This window comes from Equus quagga, chromosome 6, assembly GCF_021613505.1.
Source record: "Equus quagga isolate Etosha38 chromosome 6, UCLA_HA_Equagga_1.0, whole genome shotgun sequence".
Classification (NCBI taxonomy): domain Eukaryota; kingdom Metazoa; phylum Chordata; class Mammalia; order Perissodactyla; family Equidae; genus Equus; species Equus quagga.
The window spans coordinates 83,268,564-83,292,426 of NC_060272.1; the positions used below are offsets into that span (position 1 = coordinate 83,268,564).

General features: G+C 40.0%; 1 protein-coding gene across 1 annotated transcript in view; it reads left to right on the forward strand.

Annotated features, from left to right (window-relative positions):
* Positions 1 to 17,128: 17,128 nt before the first annotated feature.
* Positions 17,129 to 23,863, forward strand: part of ZNF782 (zinc finger protein 782) — a 52,877-nt gene continuing 46,142 nt past the window's right edge. Inside the window, exons 1-4 of the mRNA XM_046663748.1 lie at positions 17,129 to 17,256; positions 17,405 to 17,799; positions 18,146 to 18,201; positions 22,115 to 22,241. Of these exons, the coding sequence (XP_046519704.1) occupies positions 17,793 to 17,799; positions 18,146 to 18,201; positions 22,115 to 22,241 (190 nt within the window). The 5' untranslated portion in view covers positions 17,129 to 17,256; positions 17,405 to 17,792. The remainder of the gene's footprint in view (positions 17,257 to 17,404; positions 17,800 to 18,145; positions 18,202 to 22,114; positions 22,242 to 23,863) is intronic.

Here is a 23,863-nt window from a genome sequence, read left to right on the forward strand (position 1 = left end):
GATTAGCCCTGAGCTAACATCTGCTGCCAATCCTCCTCTTTTCACTGAGGAAGACTGGCCCTGAGCTAACATCTGTGCCCATCTTCCTCTACTTTATATGTGGGACACCTACCACAGCATGGCTTGCCAAGCGGTGCCATGTCTGCACCCAGGATCCAAACCAGCGAAACCCGGGCTGCCGAAGCAGAATGTGCGGAACTTAACCGCTGCGCCACCGGGCCAGCCCCTGTACTTTTTATATGTAATATTATACATATAGGGCATAGAATGGGCACAAAGGAGGAACCAAGTCCACTTGCAAGAGGGAGCAGAGGTCAGAAAAGCCCTCATAGAGGGGAAGGCCCTTAAGATGATATCTGAAAGAACAGACTCACAGGCCTGCTTCACCCTGTCGTTTGGAGGACTTGGTGACGTCATTTATCTAAAGCATTTAGCACAATGCCTGCAGGCCATGAATGTTAGCTGACTCTAAATGGTTTTGTTGGTTGCATTATATTCCATGTGACCCTCTGGATCAGTCAGAGTTCTTGATGGCAAACAACAGAAACTGCCTGGCTAACCTAAGCAGAAGAGAAGGTTCATAGAAGGGTCTCAGAGAGCTCAGCGACTGCACAGGGAGCTGGCTCAGAGCAGAGATGGGAACCAAGAGAGGCCTGGCAGCTGAGGACACGCCAGGGCCAGCTCCCAGGAGCAGTCTGTTCAGGTCAAAGCCGTGGACACCACTGGACACTCAGCACCGCTGCCAACACCAAGAGTGACTCTCAGTGTCCTCGGATTTTCTACCACGCCCTCAGGATGGAACACCCTGGGTGAGAAGACCCACTGGCTGATTCTAGGTCAGCCATCCACATCTCAGCTTTCGGTGGTCATCGGGAGAAGGTATTTGGCCTCTTCAACTTCCTGAGTAAGAAGCAGGGCCTTTTTCCTAGTAAGATTCACACAGCAGGGCCTATTTTAGAAGTAGAAAGGGATTGGGATGTAGAATAACAAAAAAGAAAAGCTTCAGCTATCCCTTAAAGAACACTGTTTTGACACAGCAGGGAATATTGTACCAAAAATGTAGAAAATCATCATAAACCCCAGAAATTTATCTTTGAAACGTGAAATACTTAAAAATCAAGACTTTCAGGTCATCTTTAGGTGTTTCATGCCAAACACCTGCTATATAGTAGGCAATCAATAAACAATAGTGAAGTAAATATAAACAGAATCAGTAACTAAATGCGTGGTTAATATTAGGCATAAATAACGATTTCTTCAGATCTTTAAAATTTGGTCTAAAATGTTAATTTCTCAGTTTGAATTCATATACAGGCCATTTTGAGATGTGGGAAGATTGGTTTTGCTCTCTTTACCCCCACTAACATATTTGAGAGATGTTTTGATCTAATCGGAGTGTGAGCCTCCAGAAAGTCATCAGAGGGGAATGTGGACTTATGAGGTGATAACAAAATCTGGTTGTTAGGAGTTAGTTGATAATGGATTAGCGAGAGAGAAATCTGATGCTCCCAAGAGATCTGCTCAGAGGGACTGGCCCGGTGGCACAGTAGTGAAGTCTGTGCACTCCACTTTGGCGGCCCGGGGTTCACAGTTTCAGATCCCAGGCACAGACATACACACCGATCATCAGGCCATGCTGTGGTGCCGACCCACATACAAAATAGAGGAAGACTGGAACAGATGTTAGCTCAGAGCCAATCTTCCTCACACACAAAAAAGATCTGCTCTGAGATTTCCAGGAACCACACAGATCTTTAGACAGCAGGCAGGAGCCAGAGAAGAGAAAAATTTCTTCAGTAGGAAAATGGGCCTCTTACCATCAGCACTGAAACTTGCCCTACTCTCTCCCATATGACATAAAACCCTCCCTTTCCATCTTCCCCTGCAGGCGCTACCCTACTTCTCCATCCCCTTGACTGTCCCAAACTTCTCCATGGTTGTTTATACTCACTTCTTCTCCTTCCTCACCTCCCACTCATTTCCCAGCCCACCACAGTCTGGCTTTTAGCCCCACTGCTCCACTGAAACATCACTTGCCAAGGTCACCTGTGACTTCCTTACAGCTAAACCTAATGCACACCTTTCCATCTTTGTCTCACTTGGCCTCACAGTGGCTGCAGATGATGATAACTTTTTCTTGGAAACATTCTCTGTAGTAAGTTTTCATAACTCAATAGTCTCATGGTTTCCCTCCTATGTATATTCAATTATAATATATTGTCTTAGATTTTACAAAGGTACCAAAAACTCAACACTCCCAGACTGAACTCACAATCTTTCTCTGCAGATGCTTTTCCTGCTATGCCTTCCTTCAAAACAAATGCGTCCCATTTTCATGGATGCTAAAGCTCCTTCTCCTCACATAATTTCCATTTTGTTGTTGTTATGATGAGCTCTACTCTCATAGCAACTTTCAAGTATACAATATAGTATTGTTAACTACAGACACCTTGTGTACATTAGATCTCCAGAATTTTTTCATCTTATAACTGAAAGCTTGTGTCCTTTGACCAACATCTTCCCATTTCCTCCACCTCTTGGTACCTGACAACCACCATTCCACTCTCTGCTTGCATGAGTTCAATGTTTTTAGCTTCCACATATAACTGAGATCATACAGTATTTATCTTTCTCTGTATGACCTACTTCACTTGGCATAATGCCCTCAAGGGTCATTCATGGTTTTGCAAATGGCAGGATTTCCTCCTTTTTTATGGCTGAATAATATTCTATTATATATATCTCTATATAAACCACATTTCCTCTATCCATTCATCCATAGGTTGTTTCTATGTTTTGGCTTTTGTGAATAATGCTGCAGTGAACATGGGAGTGCAGCTATCTCTCAAGATAGTGATTTCATCTCCTTTGGATATGTACCTGGAAGTAGGATTATTATATTATATGTTAGTTCTATTTTTAATTTTTTGAGAAACTTCCATACTATTTTCCATAGTGGCTGCACCGATTTACATTCCCACCAACAGTATACTAGAGTTGCCTTTTCTCCACATCCTCACCAGCATCTTTTATCTTTTCTTTTTTTGATAATGACCATTCTAACAGGTGTGAGGTGATATCTCATCATGGTTTTGATTTGCATTTACCTGATGATAAATGGTATTGAGCACATTTTCATGTACTTGTTGGTTATTTGTATGTCTTATTTGAAAGAAATGTCTATTCAGGTCCTTTGCCCATTTTTTAATGGTTTGTTGCTATTGAGTTGTGTGAGTTCTTTATATATTTTTGATATTAACCACTTATCAGATATATGGTTTGCAAATATTTTCTCCCATTTCATAGGCTGCCTTTTCACTCTGTTGATAGTTTCTTTTTTGTGAAGAAACTTTTAGTTTGCTGTAGTCCTATTTGTTGATTTTTGGTTTTGTTGATTATGCTTTTTGTGTCATATCCAAAAAATCATTGCCAGGACTGATGTCAAGGACTTTTTCCCCTATGTTTTTTTATAGGAGTTTTACGGTTTTAGCTTTTACATTTAAAGTCCTTATTCCATTGTGAATTAGTTTTTGTGAGTGGTATAAGACAGGGATCCAATTTCATTCTTCTGCATGTGGTTATCCAGTTTCCCCAACATCATTTTTTGAAGAGACTATCATTTCCTCATTTAGTATTCATGGCTGTCTCATCAAAGATTAGTTAACCATATATACATGGGTATATTTCTCTTTTTTTTTTAAAGATTTTACTTTTTTCCTTTTTCTCCCCAAAGCCCCCCAGTACACAGTTGTATTTTCTTCATTGTGGGTCCTTCTAGTTGTGGCATGTGGGACACTGCCTCAGCATGGTTTGATGAGCAGTGCCATGTCCGTGCCCAGGATTCGAACCAACGAAACACTGGGCCGCCTGCAGCTGAGCACGTGAACTTAACCACTCTGCCACGGGGCCAGCCCCATACATGGGTTTATTTCTAAACTCTTGATTCTGTTCCATTGGTCTATGTGTCTGCTTTTATGCCAGTACCATACCATATATTGATTACTATAGCTTTGTCATATAGTTTGAGATCAGGGAGCTTGATGTCTCCAGCTTTGTTCTTTCTCAAGATTGCTTTGGTTATTTGGGGACTTTTATGGTTGTATACAAATTTTAGGGTCCTTTTTCTATTTCTGTAAAAATGCCACTGGAATTTGGATAGGACATAGTCTCTACCTATGGCTTTGGGTTATATGGACATTTTAACAATATTAACTCCTCTGATCCATGAATACAGGATATCATTCCATTTATTTGTGTCTTCTTCAATTTCTTTCATCAATGTTTTACAGTTTTCAGTATAGATCTTTCACTTCCTTGGATAAATTTATTCCTATGTATTTTATGGTCTTTGATGTTATTGTAAATGGATTGTTTTCTTTATTTCTTTTTCAGATAGTATACAGATAGTATTCATGATTAGTATATAGAAATGCGACTCACTTTTGTATGTTGATTTTGTATCCTGTAACTTTATTGAATTTATTATTTTTAACAGTGTTTTGGTGGAGTTTTAGAATTTTCTATATAAAAGATCATGTCATCAGCAAACAGAGACAATTTTATTTCTTCTTTTCTGCTTTGGATGCCTTTTATTTCTTGCCTAATTGCTCTGGAGAGGACTCCCAGTACTATGTTGAATAGGAGTGGTGATAGTGGGCACCCTTGTCTTGTGTCTAATCTTAGAGAGAAAGCTTTCAACCTTTCACCATTGACTGTAATATTAGTTGTGGGCTTGTAATATATTGCCCTTATTATGTTGAAGTTTGTTCCTTCTGTACGCAATTTGTTACGAGTTTTTATCATGTAAGGACGTTGAATCCCATCAAATGCATTTTCTGCATTTATTGAGATAATCATATGATTTTTGTATTTCATTCTATTCATATGGTATATCACATTTATTTGTGTTTGTTGATCCATCCTTGCATCCCAGAAATAAATGCCACTTGATCATGGTGTATGATCCTTTTAATGTGCTGTTTTTTTTTGTTTTTTTTTGTTTTTAAAGATTTTATTTTTTCCTTTTTCTCCCCAAAGCCCCCCAGTACATAGTTGTATATTCTTTGTTGTGGGTCCTTCTAGTTGTGGCATGTGGGACGCTGCCTCAGCGCGGCTTGATGAGCAGTGTCATGTCCGCGCCCAGGATTTGAACCAACGAAACACTGGGCCGCCTGCAGCGGAGCGCGCGAACTTAACTGCTCGGCCACGGGGCCAGCCCCTTAACGTGCTGTTGAATTCAGTTTACCAGTATTTTCCTGAGAATTTTTGCATCAATATTCATCAAAGATATTGACTTGTAGTTTTCTTTTCTTGCAGTATCCTTATCTGGGTTTGTTATCAGGGTAATGCCTCATAAAATGAGTTTGACATTGTTCCCTTTTCGTCAATTTTCTGGAAGATTTTGAGAAGGATTGGCATTAATTCTTCTTTAAACGTTTGGTTGAATGTAATCATGCAGCCATCTGGTCTTAGGCTTTTCTTTCTTGGGAGGTTTTTGATTACTGATTCAATCTCCTTACTCATTATTGGTCTGTTTAGATTTTCTATTTCTTCATGATGTGAATATGGTAGGTTGCCTGTTTCCAGGAATGTATCCATTTCTTATAGGTTGTCCAATTTGCTAACATATAATTGTTCATAGTAGTCTCACAATCTTTTGTATTTCTGTGGTATCAGCTATGATGTCTCCTCTTTCCTTTCTGATTTATTTGAGACTTCTCATTTTTTCTAGAAAAAGCTGAAGTTTTGTCAATTTTGTTTATCTTTTCAAAAAAAGCACTTCTTAGTTTCATTGATCTTTTCTATTATTTTTCTATTCTCTATTTCACTTATTTCTGCTCAGATCTTGGTTATCATTTCCCATCTGTTAACTTAGGTTTAGGTTGTTCTTATTTCCCTAGTTCCTTGAGATGTACAGTTAGGTTGCTTATTTTTTCTTTTTCTTAGTGTAGTCATTTGTCACTATAAAATTCCCCCTTAACACTGCTTTTGTTTCATCCTGTAAGTTTTGGTATGTTTGTTTCCATTTTCATTTGTTTCAAGATATCTTTTGATTTTCCTTTTGATTTAATCTTTGACCCATTGGTTGTTTAGGAGTGCGTTGTTTAATTTCCATGTTATTTGTGAAATTTCCAGTTTTCCTCTTATTATTGATTTCTAGTTTCACACCATTGTGATCAGAAAAGATACTTGGTATGATTTCAATGTTTAGAAATTTGCTGAGATTTGTTTCATTACCTGAAATATGACCTCTTCTGGAGAACATTTATGTGTGCTTGAGAAGAATGTGTATCCTGTTGTTATTGGATGAAATGTTCTATATATGTGTTTGGTCCACTTGGTCTAAGGTATAGTTCAAGTCCAATGTTTCCTTATTGATTTTCTGTCTGGATGATATATCCATTATTGAAACTCAGGTAATGATGTTCCCTATTATTATTATATTGTTGTCAGTACTCCCTTCAAATTTGTTAGTATTTGCTTACTATATTTAGGTGCTCCAATTATGCATGCATATATATTTATAATTGTTGTATCTTCTTGATGAATTGACCCCTTTAAAATTATATAATGACCTTCTTTATCTCTTGTAACAATTTTGAGTTAGTCTCTTTCATCTGATACAAATATGGCTGCCCCTGCTTTCTTTTAGTTTGCATTTGCATGGAATCTTTTTGCATCCTTCACTTGAGCCCATGTGTGTCCTTGAAGTTGAAGCGAGTCTTTTGTAGGCATTATATAATTGGGTCTACATTTTTCATCCTTTCAGCCAGTCCATGCCTCTAGATTTGAGAATTTAATCCATTTACACTTAAAGTAATTACTGATAGGTAAGAACTTACTCTTGCCATTTTGTTCATTGTTTTCTGGCTGTTTTATAATTCCTTTGTTCTTTTCTTCCTCTCTTGCTCTCTTCATTTGCAAATTAATGATATTTCATAGGGATATATTTAATTCTCTTCTTTTTATCTTGTGTATATCTACTACAGGTTTTTATTTTGTGGTTATTCTGTGGCTTACTTCAAACATTTTATAGATATAACTGTCTATTTTAAGCTGTTAATGACTCAACTTTGGTCACATACAAAAACTCTAGCCTCTGACTCCCCACACACACATTTTATGTTTTTAATGTCACAATTTTCATATTTTTGTATTGTGTATCCATTAACAAATTGTAGTTGTTGCTATTTTTAATGCTTTTGTCCTTTAACCTTTATATTAGTGTTAAGTGGCTAACACACCACCATATTACAGTATTAGAGTATTCTGAATATGACTATATACTTACATTTACCAATGTATTATATATTTTCATATGTTTTCATGTTACTAGTTAACCTCCTTTAACTTCAGTTTACAGAACTCCTTTTAGCATTTCTTGTAAGGCAGGTCTAGTGGTGATGAACTCCCTCAGCTTTTGTTTATTAGGCAAGTTCTTTATCTCTCCTTCATTTCTGAAGGACAGCTTTGCTGGGTAAAATATTCTTGGTTGGCATTTTTTTTTCTTTCAGCACTTTGAATATATCATCCCACTCTCTCCTGGCCTATAAAGTATCTGCTAAGAAATTGCTGATAGCCTTATGGGGGTTACCTTGTATGACAGAAATTTTTTTGTCTTGCTGCTGTAAAATTCTCTCTTTGTAACTTTGATTTTAGGTGATTTTATTACAATGTCTTAGAGAAGATCATTTGGATTAAAATTTTGAGATGACTTATTACTTTTGTGAACTTTGATGTCCAAATCTCTCCCCAAGGCTTAGGAAGTTCTCAGTCATTATTTCTTTTAAAAGATTTCTAGCCCTTCCTTCTCTCTTTTCTTTCTGGGACTCCATGATGTGTAAATTGCTTCTCTCAATTGTGTCCCATAAGTCTTGTAGACCTTCTTCATTCCTTTTTATTTTTTCTTTTTCTCCTTTGACTGGATAATTTCAAATGTTCCATCTTCAAGCTCACTGATTCTTTCTTCTGCTTTGTCTATTCTGCTGTTGAAGCTCTCTATTGAATTCTTCAGTTTGGTTATTCAGTATTCTTCAGGTCCAAAGTTTCTGTTTGGTTCTTTTTCATGTTTTCTATCTCTTTGTTGAACTTCTTTTTGTTCTTGTAATGTTTTCATGATTTTGTTAAATTGTTTATCTGTGTTCTCTTGTAGCTCTCTGAGCATCTTTAGGACAATTATTTTGAATTCTTTGTCAGGCAATTCCTGTATCTCCATTTCTTTGAGGTCAATTACTAGAAGTTACTGTGTTCCTGTAGTAGAGTCACCTTTCCCTGATTCTTTGTAATCCCTGTAGCCTTGCATAAGTGTCTGTATATTTGAAGAAACAGTTACCTCTTCCAGACTTTATGGACTGACTTTGGTAAGGAAAAATATTCATCTGTGGATGAGGACGTGCTGGGGCATAGTGTGACCCCGGGTCTAGTAGGCACGGCACCAAGTGTTAGGGCATGTGGTGGATCCAGTTTTGAGGGGATGCTGACTCATTTGCTCATTCCATTGAGTCCTTGGCATAGTCGACAAGTGTGTGGTTTTTGGGGAGCACCGCAGGGAGTTCACAGAGGTGTAAAGGTAGTTGGAGTCCTCAGAGTCACCTTGAGATCCAGCAGCTAGGAAACAGGGCAGGCGGCAATGGTAGCTGGAATCAATGATGTATACACACTCAGCTGCAGGGGTAGCTGTGGGTGCCTGTGCAGTGGTACAGCCAGTTGCAAACAAACATGTAGTGATGGGGACCAGGGTAAGCAGCAAGGGTTGAGGCCAACTGTGGGCACCCTGGCAGCTATGGGGGCCCTGACTGTTGGTGTACACTAGCACAGCTGCTGATTCTCACCACAGGTGCACAGCAGTGGAGGTTAGTGTTGAGTGTCAAGCCAGGGGCATACAAGTGTACAGGTTGAGAGGCTAGGTGCAAGTGAGCCCAGTGGTGCAGGCCAGTGAGGGGAGATAAGGCCAGATACAAGCCCACATGCAGCTGTGGAAGCCCTGCCCATTGGCATGCACTCCGGTGGCTGTACAGTCTCCTCACAGGCATGCACATGGCCGTGGAGGCCAGAGACAGGGGTCAGGCTGGGAGTGTGTAGGTGCATAGCTGAAAGGGCTAGCTATTAATGAGCCCAGTGGTGCAGGCAAGTGACAAGAGATAGGGCTGGATCTAGGCCCACAAGTGGTTGTGGAGCCCCTGGCTGTTGGTGTGCACTCCTGTGGCTGCATAGTCTTTCTACAGGCGTGCACATGGCAGTGGACACCAGTGATGAGAGCTGGGCTGGGGGCATGCAGGTAGGCAGCTGTGGGGGCTAGTTAAAGGCGAGTCCAGTGGTGCAGGCCAGTGATAGAAGATACGGTCAAACCAGGCCCACAAGCAGCTATGGGGGGTCTTGGCTATCAGAGTGCACCTCCTTGGCTATAAGATCTTGCTATGGGTGCACACATGACAATGGAGGCCGGTGGCAGGTAAGTGATCAGATTGAGGGGCTAGCCTTGAGTGCATGGACAGTGGTGTGGGTCAGCCATGGGGGGAATCTAGACTGGCCTTTTTACACTTGCACAGCCACAGAGTCCTGGGTTTGCTGCCAGCATGGATTCCAGGTTCCAGTGGCAGTGGGAGTGAAGAGCAGGGAGGGAATCAGGTGGCTGGCATCGGCCAACACAATACATTCCTGTGGGGCAAAAACCACTGAAATCTGCAAGGGGTTTGCAGTGGCTGTGCTGGCCATTGTTTTCCTCAGTGGTGAAAGCTGCTGAGGTCATCTACAGAGCAGGTCATGGAACTGTGGTTGCACCCACTGCATGGCTGATATTGGAAAACCCTGTTCTTCCTCCTTGTTCATAGCCATCTCTATACGTCTCAGCTTTGTTGGTCTCTGGGTGGAGGGAAATCAAAGTGGATGATTCAGTATACCCTGAAAGGCTGGGAAGCTGGTTGCTCACTCCACTGTCCCTTTCCCTTTCTCTTTCTAGCTGGGGAGTTCCCTCCTGGTGCTGAGCAATGCCAGCTTGGAGGATGGGGTGACACAGGCAACATGAAGCTGTTCTTTCTTCCCTTTTGTGTGACTATTCTTAAGTTTCTTGTTCTGCTGTGTTGCTCAAGTTCCTTAAGTGCAATTTAGAGCTCTCCCAGAGCTCTTTTTGTGCATAGATAGCAGTCTAATTGTTGACCTTTGTGCAGGGAGGGAGGCTAAGGTCTCCTACTCCCCCATCTTGGTGACATCACTTCTTATACTGTTAAGGGTTTTTTCATCTATATCCATGAAGGATGTTGGTCTTTTCTTTGCATGTGATGTCTTCATTTGCCATTGATATCAAGGTAATGCTGGCCTAACAGAATGATGTGAGACATGTTCTCTCCTGGTATGTTTTCTGAAATAGATGGTGAGGGATTGGGGTTATTTCTTCCTGTAATAGTCAATGGAATTCACCAGTTGAGTCATCTGAATCTGGGATTTTCTTTCCTGAGTTTTAATTACTAATTTAATTTTCATATTCACTATAGGTCTGTTGAGATTTTCTGTTCCTTTTTGAGTCAGTTTTGGAAATTTGGATCTAAGAATTTGTCTATATTTTATAACTTGGATTATTTGTGGCATAAAGTTGTTCATAATATTCTCTTATAATCCTTTAATCTCTGTATGGATGGTCCTTTTTTATTTTGGTAATCTCTATCTTCTCTCTTTCTTGGGGATACTAGCTAAAGGATTGTCAATTTTGTTGATCTTTTAAAGAGTCAATTTCTAGTTTTATTGATTTTGTGCTTTGTATTTAATTGAGATCTGTTCTAACCTGTATTATTTCCTTTCTGTTTTCAGTTTGGTTTCTTCTTTTGTTAGTTTCTTTGGGTAGAAACTCAGGTTATTGATTCAACACTTCTTTTCCACTATAGGTGTTTAATACTATAAATTTCTTTCTAAACACTGCTTTAGGCATATCCCATAAATTCTGATATACTATTTTTTAAATTTTCATTCATTTCAAAGTACTTTCTAATTTTCCTCCCAATTTACTCTGACTCATGTTATTCAGATGTCTGTCATTCAATTTCCAAATATTTGCGGATGTCTCAGGTATATTCCATTGTGGTTGGAGGATGTATTTTATGTTACTACAGTCTTGTTATTTTTATTGATATTTATTTTGTGGCTGAGTACATTGTCTATCATGGAGAATGCTCCATGTGCTATTGAAAAGAATGTGTATTTTGTAGTCATCGAGTGGAGGGTTCTATATACATCACTTAAGTTGATTGTGTTGTTCAAGTCTTCTATAACCTTGCTGATTTTCTTTCCTTTTTTCTGTCAATTCTGGACAGTAGGGAATTAAAATTTCCAACTGTTATTGTTGAGTTGTCTATTTATCCTTTCATTTCTGTCAGATTTTGCTTCATGTATTTTGAAGCTCTGTTATTATGTTTGTATGCATTTATAATTTTTATCTTTCTGATGTATTGACATTTTATCATTTGGTATGTCCCTCTTTGCTTCCAGCAATATTTCTTGTTTTAAAATCTACATTCTTAAGTATCAATACAACCCCTCCAGCAGTCTTTGTGTTACTATTTGCATGATGTATCTTTTCCATCCTCCTACTTTCAATCTATGTGTCTTTGAATCTAGCGTGTGTCTTTTTAGATTGCATATAGTTGGGTCTTGCTTTATTATACATTTTGCCAATCTCTATCTTCTAACTGGATTGTTTAGACCATCTGCACAATGCAGTTATTGATAGGGTCAGAGTTACATCTGCCATTTTGCTATTTGTTTTCTATGTCTTCAGTCTTCTTTGTTCCTCTGTTCTTCCTTCACTAACTTCTTTTGTGTTAAATAAATCTTTCAGTATATCATTTTAATTCCTCTATTGATTATTTTTACTATATTTTTGAGCTATTTTCCTAATGTCTGCTCTAGGGATTCCAATATGAATCTTAACTTATTTCAGTCTATTTCAAGTTAATATGAACTTAATTTTCATGAAATATAGAATATTTTCTCCAATATAACTCTAATCCTTTCCCTCTTGTGCTATTATTTTTATTTATATTGCATCCATACCTTATGAAACCAATAATAGTGTTATAATTATTTCTTTAAACAATCTCCTGTCTTTTAAAGAATTTAACAGAAGACACGAAAAAAATATATTTATAGATTCTTTTATTTTTAACCCAGATATTTATTACTTCTGGCTCTCTTCATTTCTTCCAGTTGATTTGACCTACTGTCTGGTGTCATTTTCTTCTAGCCCAAAGAATTTCCTTTAGTAGTTCTCATAAATTTGTTATGACACCAAGGAACTCTCCCAGTCTTTTTAAATTTAGGAAGTCTTTATTTTACCTTTATAATTGGTGGATAGTTTTTCTGCATAAAAGTTTTTCATTAGCAGTTTTTTCTTTCAGTATTTTGAATATGTCATTCCACTGTCTTCTATGGTTCACTTTCTCTGATGATTTTATTATCATTAGATATTATTTGTATTGATGCTTTCCTGTACATATTGTTTTTCTATTGCTTCTTTTAAGATTTCCCCTTTATGTGTGGCTTTCAACATTTGGACTATGATGTGTCTAGGTATAAATCTCTTTGTGCTTATCCTACTTAGGACTCATTAAGCTTCTCGGATGTGTAAATTAATATTTTTCATAAAATTTTGGAAGGTTGGGGCCACTATTTCTTCCAAAAATTCCAATAACTACTGGATCCACAATTTGAGGAGGTATATTAGACAAAATTTGGGACATTCATTGGGAAAGTCTGGGAACCTGGAAATTGGAATGAGTACATGTGTTCGGATTCATTTACAGCCTGAACTCATCAGGCGCAATGAGTCCCTCTTGATCTCATAAGCAGTTGTTTCTCCCCGTGTGAGGCTGTTCCGGCACTGCTGGTACTCAACTATAGGATGAATCTCAAAATCATTATCCTGAGTGGGAAAAAATAAAGCCACACAAAAGAGTACACACTGTATGACTCCTTTTGCATGAAACTCTAGAAAGGACAAAACTAATCTATAATGGTAGAAATCAAGAAGGACAATTCCCAGATGGAGGTGTCTGGACAGTTGAAAAAGTGATCCAATATATTTGGCTCTCAGTAGATGGAGATTACCTCAAGTACTCTTCCAGGTAAGACTTAAATACAAGAATATCTTCAAGTGGGCAATTATGCTCCTGAATCTTTTATAAAATTATCAGAATCCATATAAGGATGGATGCCAGGTAAATACATCTTCTCTCCTAATCCCTGCTAGGATGGATTCAGTGTGAGGTCAAGATCAAGGTGAAGAAATTGTATTCCTTCACTTAGGTTGGTTTACCAAGCATCCAGGAAGCCCAAAGTTATTATCAGAGGAGAAGGATATGGTCAAACACCACAACTGGTTGCTGTTGCTCAGAACAGATACTCTCTGCTCTGTACACCTTGCCTGGCAAATTGAGCCTGTGAAGTTTACTAGGCAATTCAGGTTCATTGTACCTGGCACACTCCCTGCAATTTTAAGGCCCTCAAGGTTTACTAAAAGTCACTGCTTGTGCTGAGCTGAAAAAAAGAAGTGAAGATTAACTGACTTCTGACAGTGGCTCTCTCACTTTTCTCTCTCTCCAAATCCTGAGGGGTGATCCCAGTATAACTCACCCCTGAAAGAGGATGCACACTCTCTTCAGGGCCTGCCTGTACAACCTGCCTTACTGACTCCAGGCCCATAATGTTAATTAAAAAAACAGCTATGCTCAGAGGACAAGCAAAGTCTAATCCAGAAATATAAAAACAAAATACAAAAGGAACTTAAGATTTTGCTCAATAGTACAAGTAGAAACTAGGTAGCATCCTTAGGAAATTAGACCAGGAAGAATGAACTACTATGTTTTGGATAGGGCCAAATTTATCAGTATGATTATACTCCATGAACTTAGGAGCAGCCCATGGCGCATTTCATACCAATGAAATATGTTATTTCTCTATTGGGATCCTGAAAAATAGTTTTCTAAATTCTCAGAGTATTTCTGAGGTATAGACATTTTTTGTGGTGACCTGAAGGGATCTGTGGTGGTGTCTCTTTGATCATGAAGTTTTAATAAATGGGCACCCTACTAAGATACTTCTTGAGACATCTATCTATCTATCTATCTATCTATCTATGAAATTCTAGGTCTCCTGGCAGAGAACTAACACAAGTCACAGTAACAGGGATTCATATCTTCTTTCCCTGTCCTTTATATATCCTACTTTATAGACAAGAGGCTTCAACTGAAGAGGAGGCTGGGTCCCTTTGACAAAATTCTTCATAATTTAGTCACAAGTATATACAATTAATCAACCCTCAAAAGTCCCCAAGGGAGACTTGTGGCATATACCAGTTGAATCTCCTTCAACCTGAGTCTACTATGTTTGGTGGCATCATTGGAAGTTATGGCTGCTGCGATTACAGTCTCACTTACAGGTGGTTCTGAAACGTGTGGTAAAAAGAAATCTTCCAAAGGGGCAGAGTTTAAGGAGATATATTTAGTTGCTCCCCTTGTGAAGAGGAGACACGTCCTGAGTTTAGATTTATATTGATTCATGTCCAATAGCTCAATGAGTTGACTGGTAGTAGGGGAACAGACAAGAATAAGACTGGAAAATTGGTGACAAAAAGGTCTGCAGGAGACATATGTGGATGGAATTCTAGGTACAGGTATTGAATGGGGTTTACAAATGCTTAAAGACAAGAGACATTAGAGGGAAGAGAATAAATGAGGTTGGGTATTTATTCTTTTGGCACTCTGTGCTGAGCCATGTAATGGCCATTACAATGTTTCTCTTCCTAAGGCCACACAGCTCTCCCAAGTGTGGCCTTTTCTGCCAAGGTCTGGTAATGTTACCTACCTTCATTATAGGCCTGGTGGTGATAATGATTCCCTACTGTCACTAGTTACACGATGCTTCACCCACCCTACCCATGTTTTTAGAGACACATTAGTAGACTCTCCTCAAGTGTCTCATTGTTCCTTGACAAGTGACACCTGTTTCTTGAGGGGACCCTGACTAATAGGTCCCCATGGATTCTAAACTCCATGAGGGTAGGGAATTTAATCTCTTTTATTTGATTTGATGCTTGCTATCCCAGCATCTAGAATAATGTCTATTGCAAGCGGGTTCTCAATAAATGTTGATTAAATGAACATATGTAGTGACTACTTTCTCTCCATTAGTAATCTTTACGTTAAAGTCTATTATGATTGATTTAATATAGTTTGACCAGCATTTTTGTGCTTTTGTTTGTAATTCATGAAAGAATGACAAAGGATTATAAATGTCAGAAAAAAGCAAGCAAATTTGTCATTTTGTGCACAGAAATCCCAGATAATTAACATAAAAATTTGTTGAAACAGTAAGAGATTTCAGCAAGAAACAATGTTAACGTATGAAAACCAACAGCTTTCCTATACACATCTACACCTGGAGCCCCTGTCTCTACCCCCAGTAGAACCTCCACACTGGGCTCCAGGGGCGCTGGGACCAGGCCAGTGGCTGTAAAGGGTGGGGGTCCACTGGTTGAAAAATTATGAAATCATAATTTTACACCTATATAATTTCAATCCCAAATACTTCAGTCGTCAAGCCTTCTTTTTTTTCACAAAATAAATTTTCCCATATAACTCCAAAATTTTTTCACACTTCATCTAATTAAGAGTAATTTTAATATTTTCAATAACCAATCCATATTCAAGCTCCCCAAATTGTCTCTACACGACTTACGGAAAAAACGCTATTTCAATCAGGAGCCAATAGAGGACCACCTTTTGCATTTGGCGGCGGAAGTCACGTTTGATCCTCAACCTCTTCGGGCTCGGAGAGATCATTCCCCAGTCTCTCGAAAAGCGGAGGCGCTGAAAGAGTGACCCCAACAGTGACCGCCGGGGTCTATGGGAAATGTAGTCTTGCCTCCTTCTGGCTCCCCGCGCGGCACTCTGGGAAGGGGATTCCGGGCTCCCTCTGCGCATGTGCAGCCGTAGCCCCGCTTCCTTGCTCCTCTTCTCCGGACTTCTCGGGAGGCGTTAGGTACCTCAGAATCTCCTCAGAGAGTAGAGGGCGCGCCGGGGTTGAGAGTGAGGGGCAGCGCTGGAGGCGGGAAGTCTTGGGCTCCCGTCGCCCCCAGCGCCATGAATGCGCCCGGGCGGGTCCTCGGCGGGGCGGCCGGTGGGGGCCCACGGGCTGCCGGGGCGCAGGTGCGGCGGAGCCCGTCGGGAGCGGGGGCCGTCTGCCCGGCCCTCCTGCAGCCCGACCCGAGAGAAGCCCACGGCGGCGGCGGGAGGCCGGTTAAAACGCGGACGGGGCCCGGGTCTGCGGGGCAGCCGAGCTGCGGAGCCGGAAAGGCCCGGTCAGTCCCGGCTCTGTCACCTGTGAGCAGGGGCGACAGAAGGGCCTGGGTCAGCGTGCTCATCTGGACGTGAGGTTAATAGCGCCGTCTCACGGCGTCGTTTTGAGCCTTAGGTCCGAGTCATCGTTGTGCAGTCTTTAGACGAGGGCCGGGTAGGAAGCCCTGGGTAAGGGACAGCTGCTGCCATAGTTGGAAGTCAGTTTGTTGGTGTCGCTGGATGGCTTCATGTGCCCTCACGCCCGCTTCCCCAGCAGCCGAGGCTCAGGTCGGTGGCCCGATGTGCTGGGTCAGGAGGTTGCAGCGCAGGATTTGGGTTCAAGGGCAGGTGGCTTCCCTTCAGCCTCAGGCTTTGTCTGATGTCACACCCGCCCAAGACTGGCACTGCGGCCTTCCTGGCTCTTAGGACCGTGGCCTGTCCCCACATCCCCAGGAATGTAAGGGAAGGGATGTGGATGGAATCCCACCATGTGTCACATGTACCCTGGGGTTTCTAGTGTCTCTTCAGGTCCCTTGGGTCAGACAGAGGGGCCTGGCCCCTTCTGCGCTGACGGGATGTCCTTTAAGTCTGATATTGTAGTGAATTTCAAGAGTCAGGCTTTGGCCCCTAAAATGAATTTGTTTCCCAGATCCACTTCCCAGTTTCCTTGAACAAAGCAACCCTTGTGAGGCAGGAAGGAGGGGCCTCTGTGCAGGAGTCTTACCTGAGGAGAGCACCCCTCTGGCCTTAGACCTCTCTCCAGAGCTTCAGAGCAGAGACAGAAGAGCCCAGAAAGAGCAGGTCCTAGATTTGCAAGGTCAGAAGCCGTTCTCATCCCCTTGCCCAGAATGAGCCAGACTTGATGCTGATGCCACCTTCAGGAGCCACCACACTGTGTGACAGTGGGAGGTTTGTTCATCCCTGAGTAGAGCAGGTGAGCTGGGGTGCCCCAGGGGCAGGCTGCTCAGGAAAAGCTGCTTTGTTGGGGAGCTTGTGAGGGCGAGGTCCGGGGGACAGGGACAACCAGGCAGAGGGAGGAGGTTCTGGCTCTGGTCCCCTTAAATGGCCCCCACTCTTTACAGAGGCTGCGCTACTGTCAGACATGTCTGCCACCACATGTGATATTAGTGACATCATCCTGACCTCGCAGGATCCCAGAATAATGATTCTTGAAGGATTTTCCAAAGTCGTCTACTTGCAGCTCTCTTGAAAACTGTAAAGACATTGGGCCTGAAAGTTTCAGTGACTTATCCAGGGAAACCCGGTTTATGACAGAGTCAGAAGGAAAACTGCAGTTTCCTCTCGGATAAGTCACCAAAAGCATCTTATCAAAGGGGCCTTCTGAGGAATACATCCCAGCTGAAACGAACAAAAGTTCCTGCCTTCAAGCATCCCATCTCTTTTACTAGGCTTCCCGTGGATTGTCTCTACCAGGCGGTAAATAATATTACTGAGAAAAATAGATAAACGATGCACAGTGAGTATTTAATGAAAGAGTAATGTCTTGTCCTTTGGTGTAGTTTAATTCAACTCATCTTTTGTTTTTATTTCCTTGTGTTAGTCAGAAGGACACATGCGTTACTATTAAATCAATCAAGAAAAGTTTATGTTCACTCAGTAAAAAACTGCAGATGGTCATTGCAGAGTCACACAAAGACAGGTGGTGCCGCCTGTCCATGATCCTCCTCGTGCCTTTTCAAGGCCCAGAGGGCCCTGTGTCTGGGGGAGGATGATCCCCAGCTGGGGTGCTGATGTGGGGAGGTGACTCTAGGAGCTGTGGCAGGTCAAATCTCAGGACTCCTGTCTTCTTTCTGTCCTCTCAGCTGAGCCACAGTTCTCTACACTTGCCCAGGAGCCACAGAAAATGAACATCCCTCAGGTGAGCGCTTTCTCCATTCCCTACTTTGTATTGTAAGGGATTTATAGGTTTAGAAGGATCCATGCATGAAATGGAAAAAGGACAAATAGAAATAGATCAAGTCAATCTTGAGGGAAAATATACCCAGTATGACTGTTAACTATGTTTGCTGTCAGCTTTTGTAGGTGACCTTGTCAGGGTAAATAGGTTCCCTCCAGGTACCAGTTTGTTGAGATTTCATGTTAGTCATGACTGTGCAATGCATTATATTGATTCCCTTTGTGCATCTATTGGAATAAAGCTATAGCTTATTTCCTTCCATCTGAAGATAGTGTAAACGGTACAATGGATTTTCTAATATGAACTTGAATTCCTGTACAGACCCTAGTTGCTGTTTGGTTAGTTGCTTCTTACATATTTTCCTAGGGCTTTTTGCTAATACTATATTTAGGATTTTTATTTCTGTATCCGCAGGTTGGATTAGACTATAATTTCTTGTTTCCCTGTCCAATCATGATATCGAGGTCATAGTCTCATAAAAGGAAATGGGGCACTTTCCTGCTCCTTTTCTTTTCTAATAATTTAGGTGAGAAAATTGTATTACATATAAATTTTGGCCTTATGAAGACTTTTGCTTGAAGATTTTGATTATTGAATTAATTTATTAGTCATAAGCCTATACTGAATTTGTATTTTTTGTTAGTATAACTTTTGTCATTACATTTTCAAAGAAAATTTTTCGTATTTTTAAGTTTTTAAATGTATTTTCATAAGCTTATTGATAGTATTTTCTTAGAATTTCAAAGTCTTTATCTATTATATTAATAATTGCCCTTTTTGTTCAGCTTTTAAATTTTATTTTAGTATAAAGCTGCTAATCAGAAAAGGACAGAATATGTTCTAGTTGGCACAATCTGAAACCTAGAATTTCTGAGTCTGAGGGTCTTCATATTACGCGCTGGCAGTGGACTCTAAACATCGGGAGTAGAGGAACATGCCCTTGCCATATTGTGCTCTCTAGCTCTGCACAGCCCCCTGTCAGCACCTTTTGCTGACAAGACTATCCTTTCTCCATTGAATTACCTTGGCACCTCTGTGAGAAGTCGACCGGCAGTGTATGTATGGTCTGTCTCGGACTCTCTTCACTTCTGATGATCTGTGTTAGTCCTTTTGTTAATACCTTGCTGTCTCGTTGCGTGTCTGTGTAAAGGAAGTCTTGAAATCAGGTAATGTGAGCCTTCTACCTTTGTTCTGTTTTTGAAATTGTTTTGGATATTCTAGGTCCTTTGCATCTTTATAGAAAGTTTTAAAAATCAGCTTGTCTATCTCAAAAAAGCCTGCTGAGATTTTGATTTCTATTGCACGGATTCTATAGAATTTGTAGCATAGATCATTTTGGGGAGAATTAACATCTTGATCATAATGAGTCTTCCAGTTCATCAAAAGTCTCTCTCTCCATTTAGTTAGGTGATACAGAGGGTTTTGAGGGTTTGGGTTTTTATCCTTCTGAGTCAAAAGGATAGTTTTGACTTAGAGTTTAAAAGAATAACACTGTCTGCTGTTTGAAGATAGACTCTAGTGGGGCAGTGGTGGAAGCAGATACAGTGTTGGAGGCCATTTCTGTAATCCTAGCAAGAAATGGTAATCACAGGTGTTAGTTACTTTGAAGTGGTCAGGTTTTGGGTGTAATTGAGAGTAGAGCCAACAGTCTGAAACCGCTTGTTTCCTCCCCACAACCTTGCAAGTAGAGTGTGCATCAGACTTTGGGTTTTTACCAGTGTGAATTAGAACTGATCTCAGTTTAATTCTGTCCACTTTATTCTTCTCATGAGTGAGGCAGAACACTGTTTTTTGTTTGTAGTTCATAATATTTCTTTGTTGTTGAGCTGTTTATCCCTTACCTGTTCTATTGATGTGCTGATTTTAATGACTGTATCCAGTATACCCTTACAGCCCTTTTTCTATGATATTAATTGCACAATTTTCATACTGTTTTTTGTATTGTTACCTTGCTCAGGATTTTTTTTTACCATAAAGGCATTTGATTTTTATGTTGTCAAATTTAGCTGTTTTTTTCTGATTCCTAGGATTTTCAGTCAGAGTTGGACATTTCCCACTCTAGCATTGTAAAATCATTGTTCTGTGTAGTCTTCTAGAATGTGATGTTATTTCTTGCATATCAATCTTGAATACATTTTAATTTTATCCTGCTCTCTGGTGTGAGAAAGAGATCTGTCTTTTCCCAGGTGGCCTCCAGCTATCCCTGTAACATTAGTGTCCAGCCTTTCCTCACTCATTTGAATGACATCACCTGTATTCAGATAGGAAGTTTACTCTGTTAACCGTTCTTCTCACCACACACTTTATTCCGGCTCTTGTTCGCTTGAAGCTTGCATGTCGTTCTGGCTCTCATCAGTGCCCTGCTCCTCTGCCCACTTCTCTGTTTGCATTAGATTGTGGGCTAAATTGTCCTGTCTTTCTTATTCAATACGACCTTACCCTCTGTCTTCCAGAGTTTGTTCAAATTTTCGGGCCTTCTGCTATGACGTTTCTCTGTAATCCTTTTCTGTCATACTTTTGTAGCAAGTTTGTATTTTATCCGAGTGTGTTTTTGGAGGCAGGGGATGTAAATGTGTGTGCTCCATCTATTCCCTTGAACTAGGGGAATCATTTATGCTTCTAATTCTCTCTTCTCTTAATTTCCAGTAATCTAATATTTCTGATTTGTCATTCCAACATTCAGAGATTCTGTGGCCTATTCTTTTTTTACTTGCCTGTTAAATTTTGCTATCTCCATGAATTCTGTACTTGGTCCTTTTCTCTCCTCAGTTTCTATGTCCTTTCTGAACCAGCCCTTTTTCTCTGGTGACTTCAATTACCATCTTAATGACTAATGTCTTCTAAATCCTTATTTTCATTTTAGACTTCCCTCTCTGTTCCAAAATCATGCAAAAACAGCAAAATAAATAATTCTATCTGTACATTCCACAGCCATTTTGAGAGCAAATGAAAAACATCTGCTTCGCTATGACCCAACCTCTGCCTCCTATTTATTCTTCCAGTCTCTGTGTAGCATCTACCCAGTTGCTTGTGCAACTCTGTGTATAGCTGCACAAGAAAATAATTTTGTTTCAGGAAGCAGATGTTTCCTATAAGGATTAGTTTCTTATCCTTTATCTTTGTAACTTTGCCTTAATATAGATTATCTCTGAAGTTAGATCTTTTGTTTTGCTGCTTAAGACATTGTTCACTATTCACATAGAGCAATATAAATAATCCTAACGGGTCAATTTTGCTCCCCAGGAGACATTTGGCAGTGTTGGGAGATATTTTTGATTGTCACAGCTGGGGATGGTACTGAAATCTAATCAATAGGAGACAGGGATAAACATCCTAAAGTACACAGGACAGTCTTCCACAAAAATGACATTATATGGTCCACAGTGTTGGTAGTGCCATGTTGAAGAAACCCTGTTCTAGAGCATTGCTCCTGAAATATAAATCTGGTGGTATGTAATACCTCCCCAGTCTTACATGTATCTCTTATTGATTCGCTGTTGCCACAGCAGAGCTCTCCATGCTGGGGTGTATGCTCTGCAGAGAGCTCAACATAATCCATGGTGTATGGGAAATGTATACAGGAATCCTATTTATAATAACTTTACCTCAAAAAATAAGGCACTAAGCGTTCTCATTATATTGTGACAATATTATGTGTATAAATTAAAAATAAATATAAGTAAATCAGAGCATGAGAATAATATTTTTTACTAGTTGTGTACATATCCTCAAAGTATAAGACAGAATTAGGACTGTGATAGTCATCCTTTATAATACTTTGTTTTAGACTTTGAACAGTAAACAGTAAGACTCAGTTTCCGAAAGTAGTCCATGTCCCTGACTCTGGACATTGATTAGAAATGTGCTGTTGCAGGTATCAGTGTCATTCAAAGACGTGACTGTGGAGTTCACCCAGGAGGAGTGGCGGCAGATGGACTCTGCACAGAGGACCCTGTACAGAGATGTGATGCTGGAGAACTACAGCCACCTCGTCTCCGTGGGTGAGCAGACCTTACCATGTGACTCCATTTAGACTGCAAATTCTGTTTTTCCTTTTTTCTTTTTTAACTGTTAATCACTTTTGTTGAGGTATATTTAACAGAAAACAAAACGCAGCACTTTTCAGTGTACAAGTGAGTGAGTATTGAAAAATAATACAATAGATGACCATCATCAAAATCATGATTTGGAATGTTTCCATCATCCCCAAAAGATCTTTGTCCCCCTTTGCAGTGAGTCCCCTCCCTCCACCCCTACCTCTCAGACCCCTCAGAGCAGTCTGGTCTGCCTTCTATTGCAGTAGTTTTGCCTTTTCTCAACTTTCATATAAATGGAATCTTAAAGTATAGACTGTCTTTTGTCTGGCTTCTTTCACTCAGTGGAATGCTTTTGAGACTCGTGATGTATGTGTACTACTAGTTTATTCTTTCTGTCCTGAGTAGTGTTCCTTTCTGTGCATAAACCAGTTTGTTGTCCTTTCAGTTGATGGCCACATGGGTTTTTTTCCACTTTGGGGAGATTATGAGTAAAGCCACTATGAACATTCACATACAAGTCTTTATGTCGACGTAGTTTCATTTCTCTTGTATAAATACCTGGGAGTGAGCTTGCTGGGTCTTCTGGTAAGTTTATATGTAACGGCATAAGAAGCTGCCAAATGTGTCCAAGCTGGCTCTACTGTTTTTCATGCCCATAAGCAATGTCTGAGAATTCTCATTGCTCTCCGGTTACCAACATTTGGTTAGGCAAGTCTATTTTTAACCATTCTAATTGGTGTCTAGTTGTATCTTACTGAGTTTTAATTTGCATTTCTCTGATGACTAATACTGTTGAACCTCTTTTTATGTGTTTTTTAACCATTCATAATCTCCTTTAATGAAGCGTATGCTCAGATATTTAGCCCATTTTTTGTTTAGTTGAGTTTTTTTGGTCTTATTTTTGAATTGAAGAAGTTTAGACCTTTAGCAAATATGTTTTGCAAACATTTCCCCTCCTTTTTAAGAAGAAAATGTTTTCAGATTGCCTCTGGTTTTTACATATACTTTTAAAAAACTTTTTATGACATAATTATAGATTTACAGGAGTTAGCACAGTTGTATTCTTCACAAGTTTCCTTCAATGGTTATGTCTTACATAACCATAATATAGTCTCAACACTAGTAAACAGATACTGGTACAGTGCGTGTGAATATTTCTGTGCCATTTTATCACATATGGAAATTTGTGTAATCACCACCACAATCAAGATACAGAACTTTATTTTTTGATTTTTATTCTTTTTTATTGCAGTAACTAATTTATAACATTATATAAATTTCAGATGTACATCGTTATATATTTCGATTTCTCTGTACATTACAACATGTTCACCACCCAAAGTCTAATTATAATCCATCACCACACACATGTGCCTAATCATCCCTTTTGCCCTCCACCCTCCCCCCTTCCCCTCTGATAACCACTAATCCAATCTCTGTTTCTATGTGTGTGTTTTTCGATGTTTTTATCTTCTACTTATGAGTGGAATCATAAGTGGGATCACTCATGAGTGGGATCAACGGTGTTTGACTTTCTCTCTCTGACTTACTTCACTTAGCATAATGTCCTCAAGGTCCATCCATGT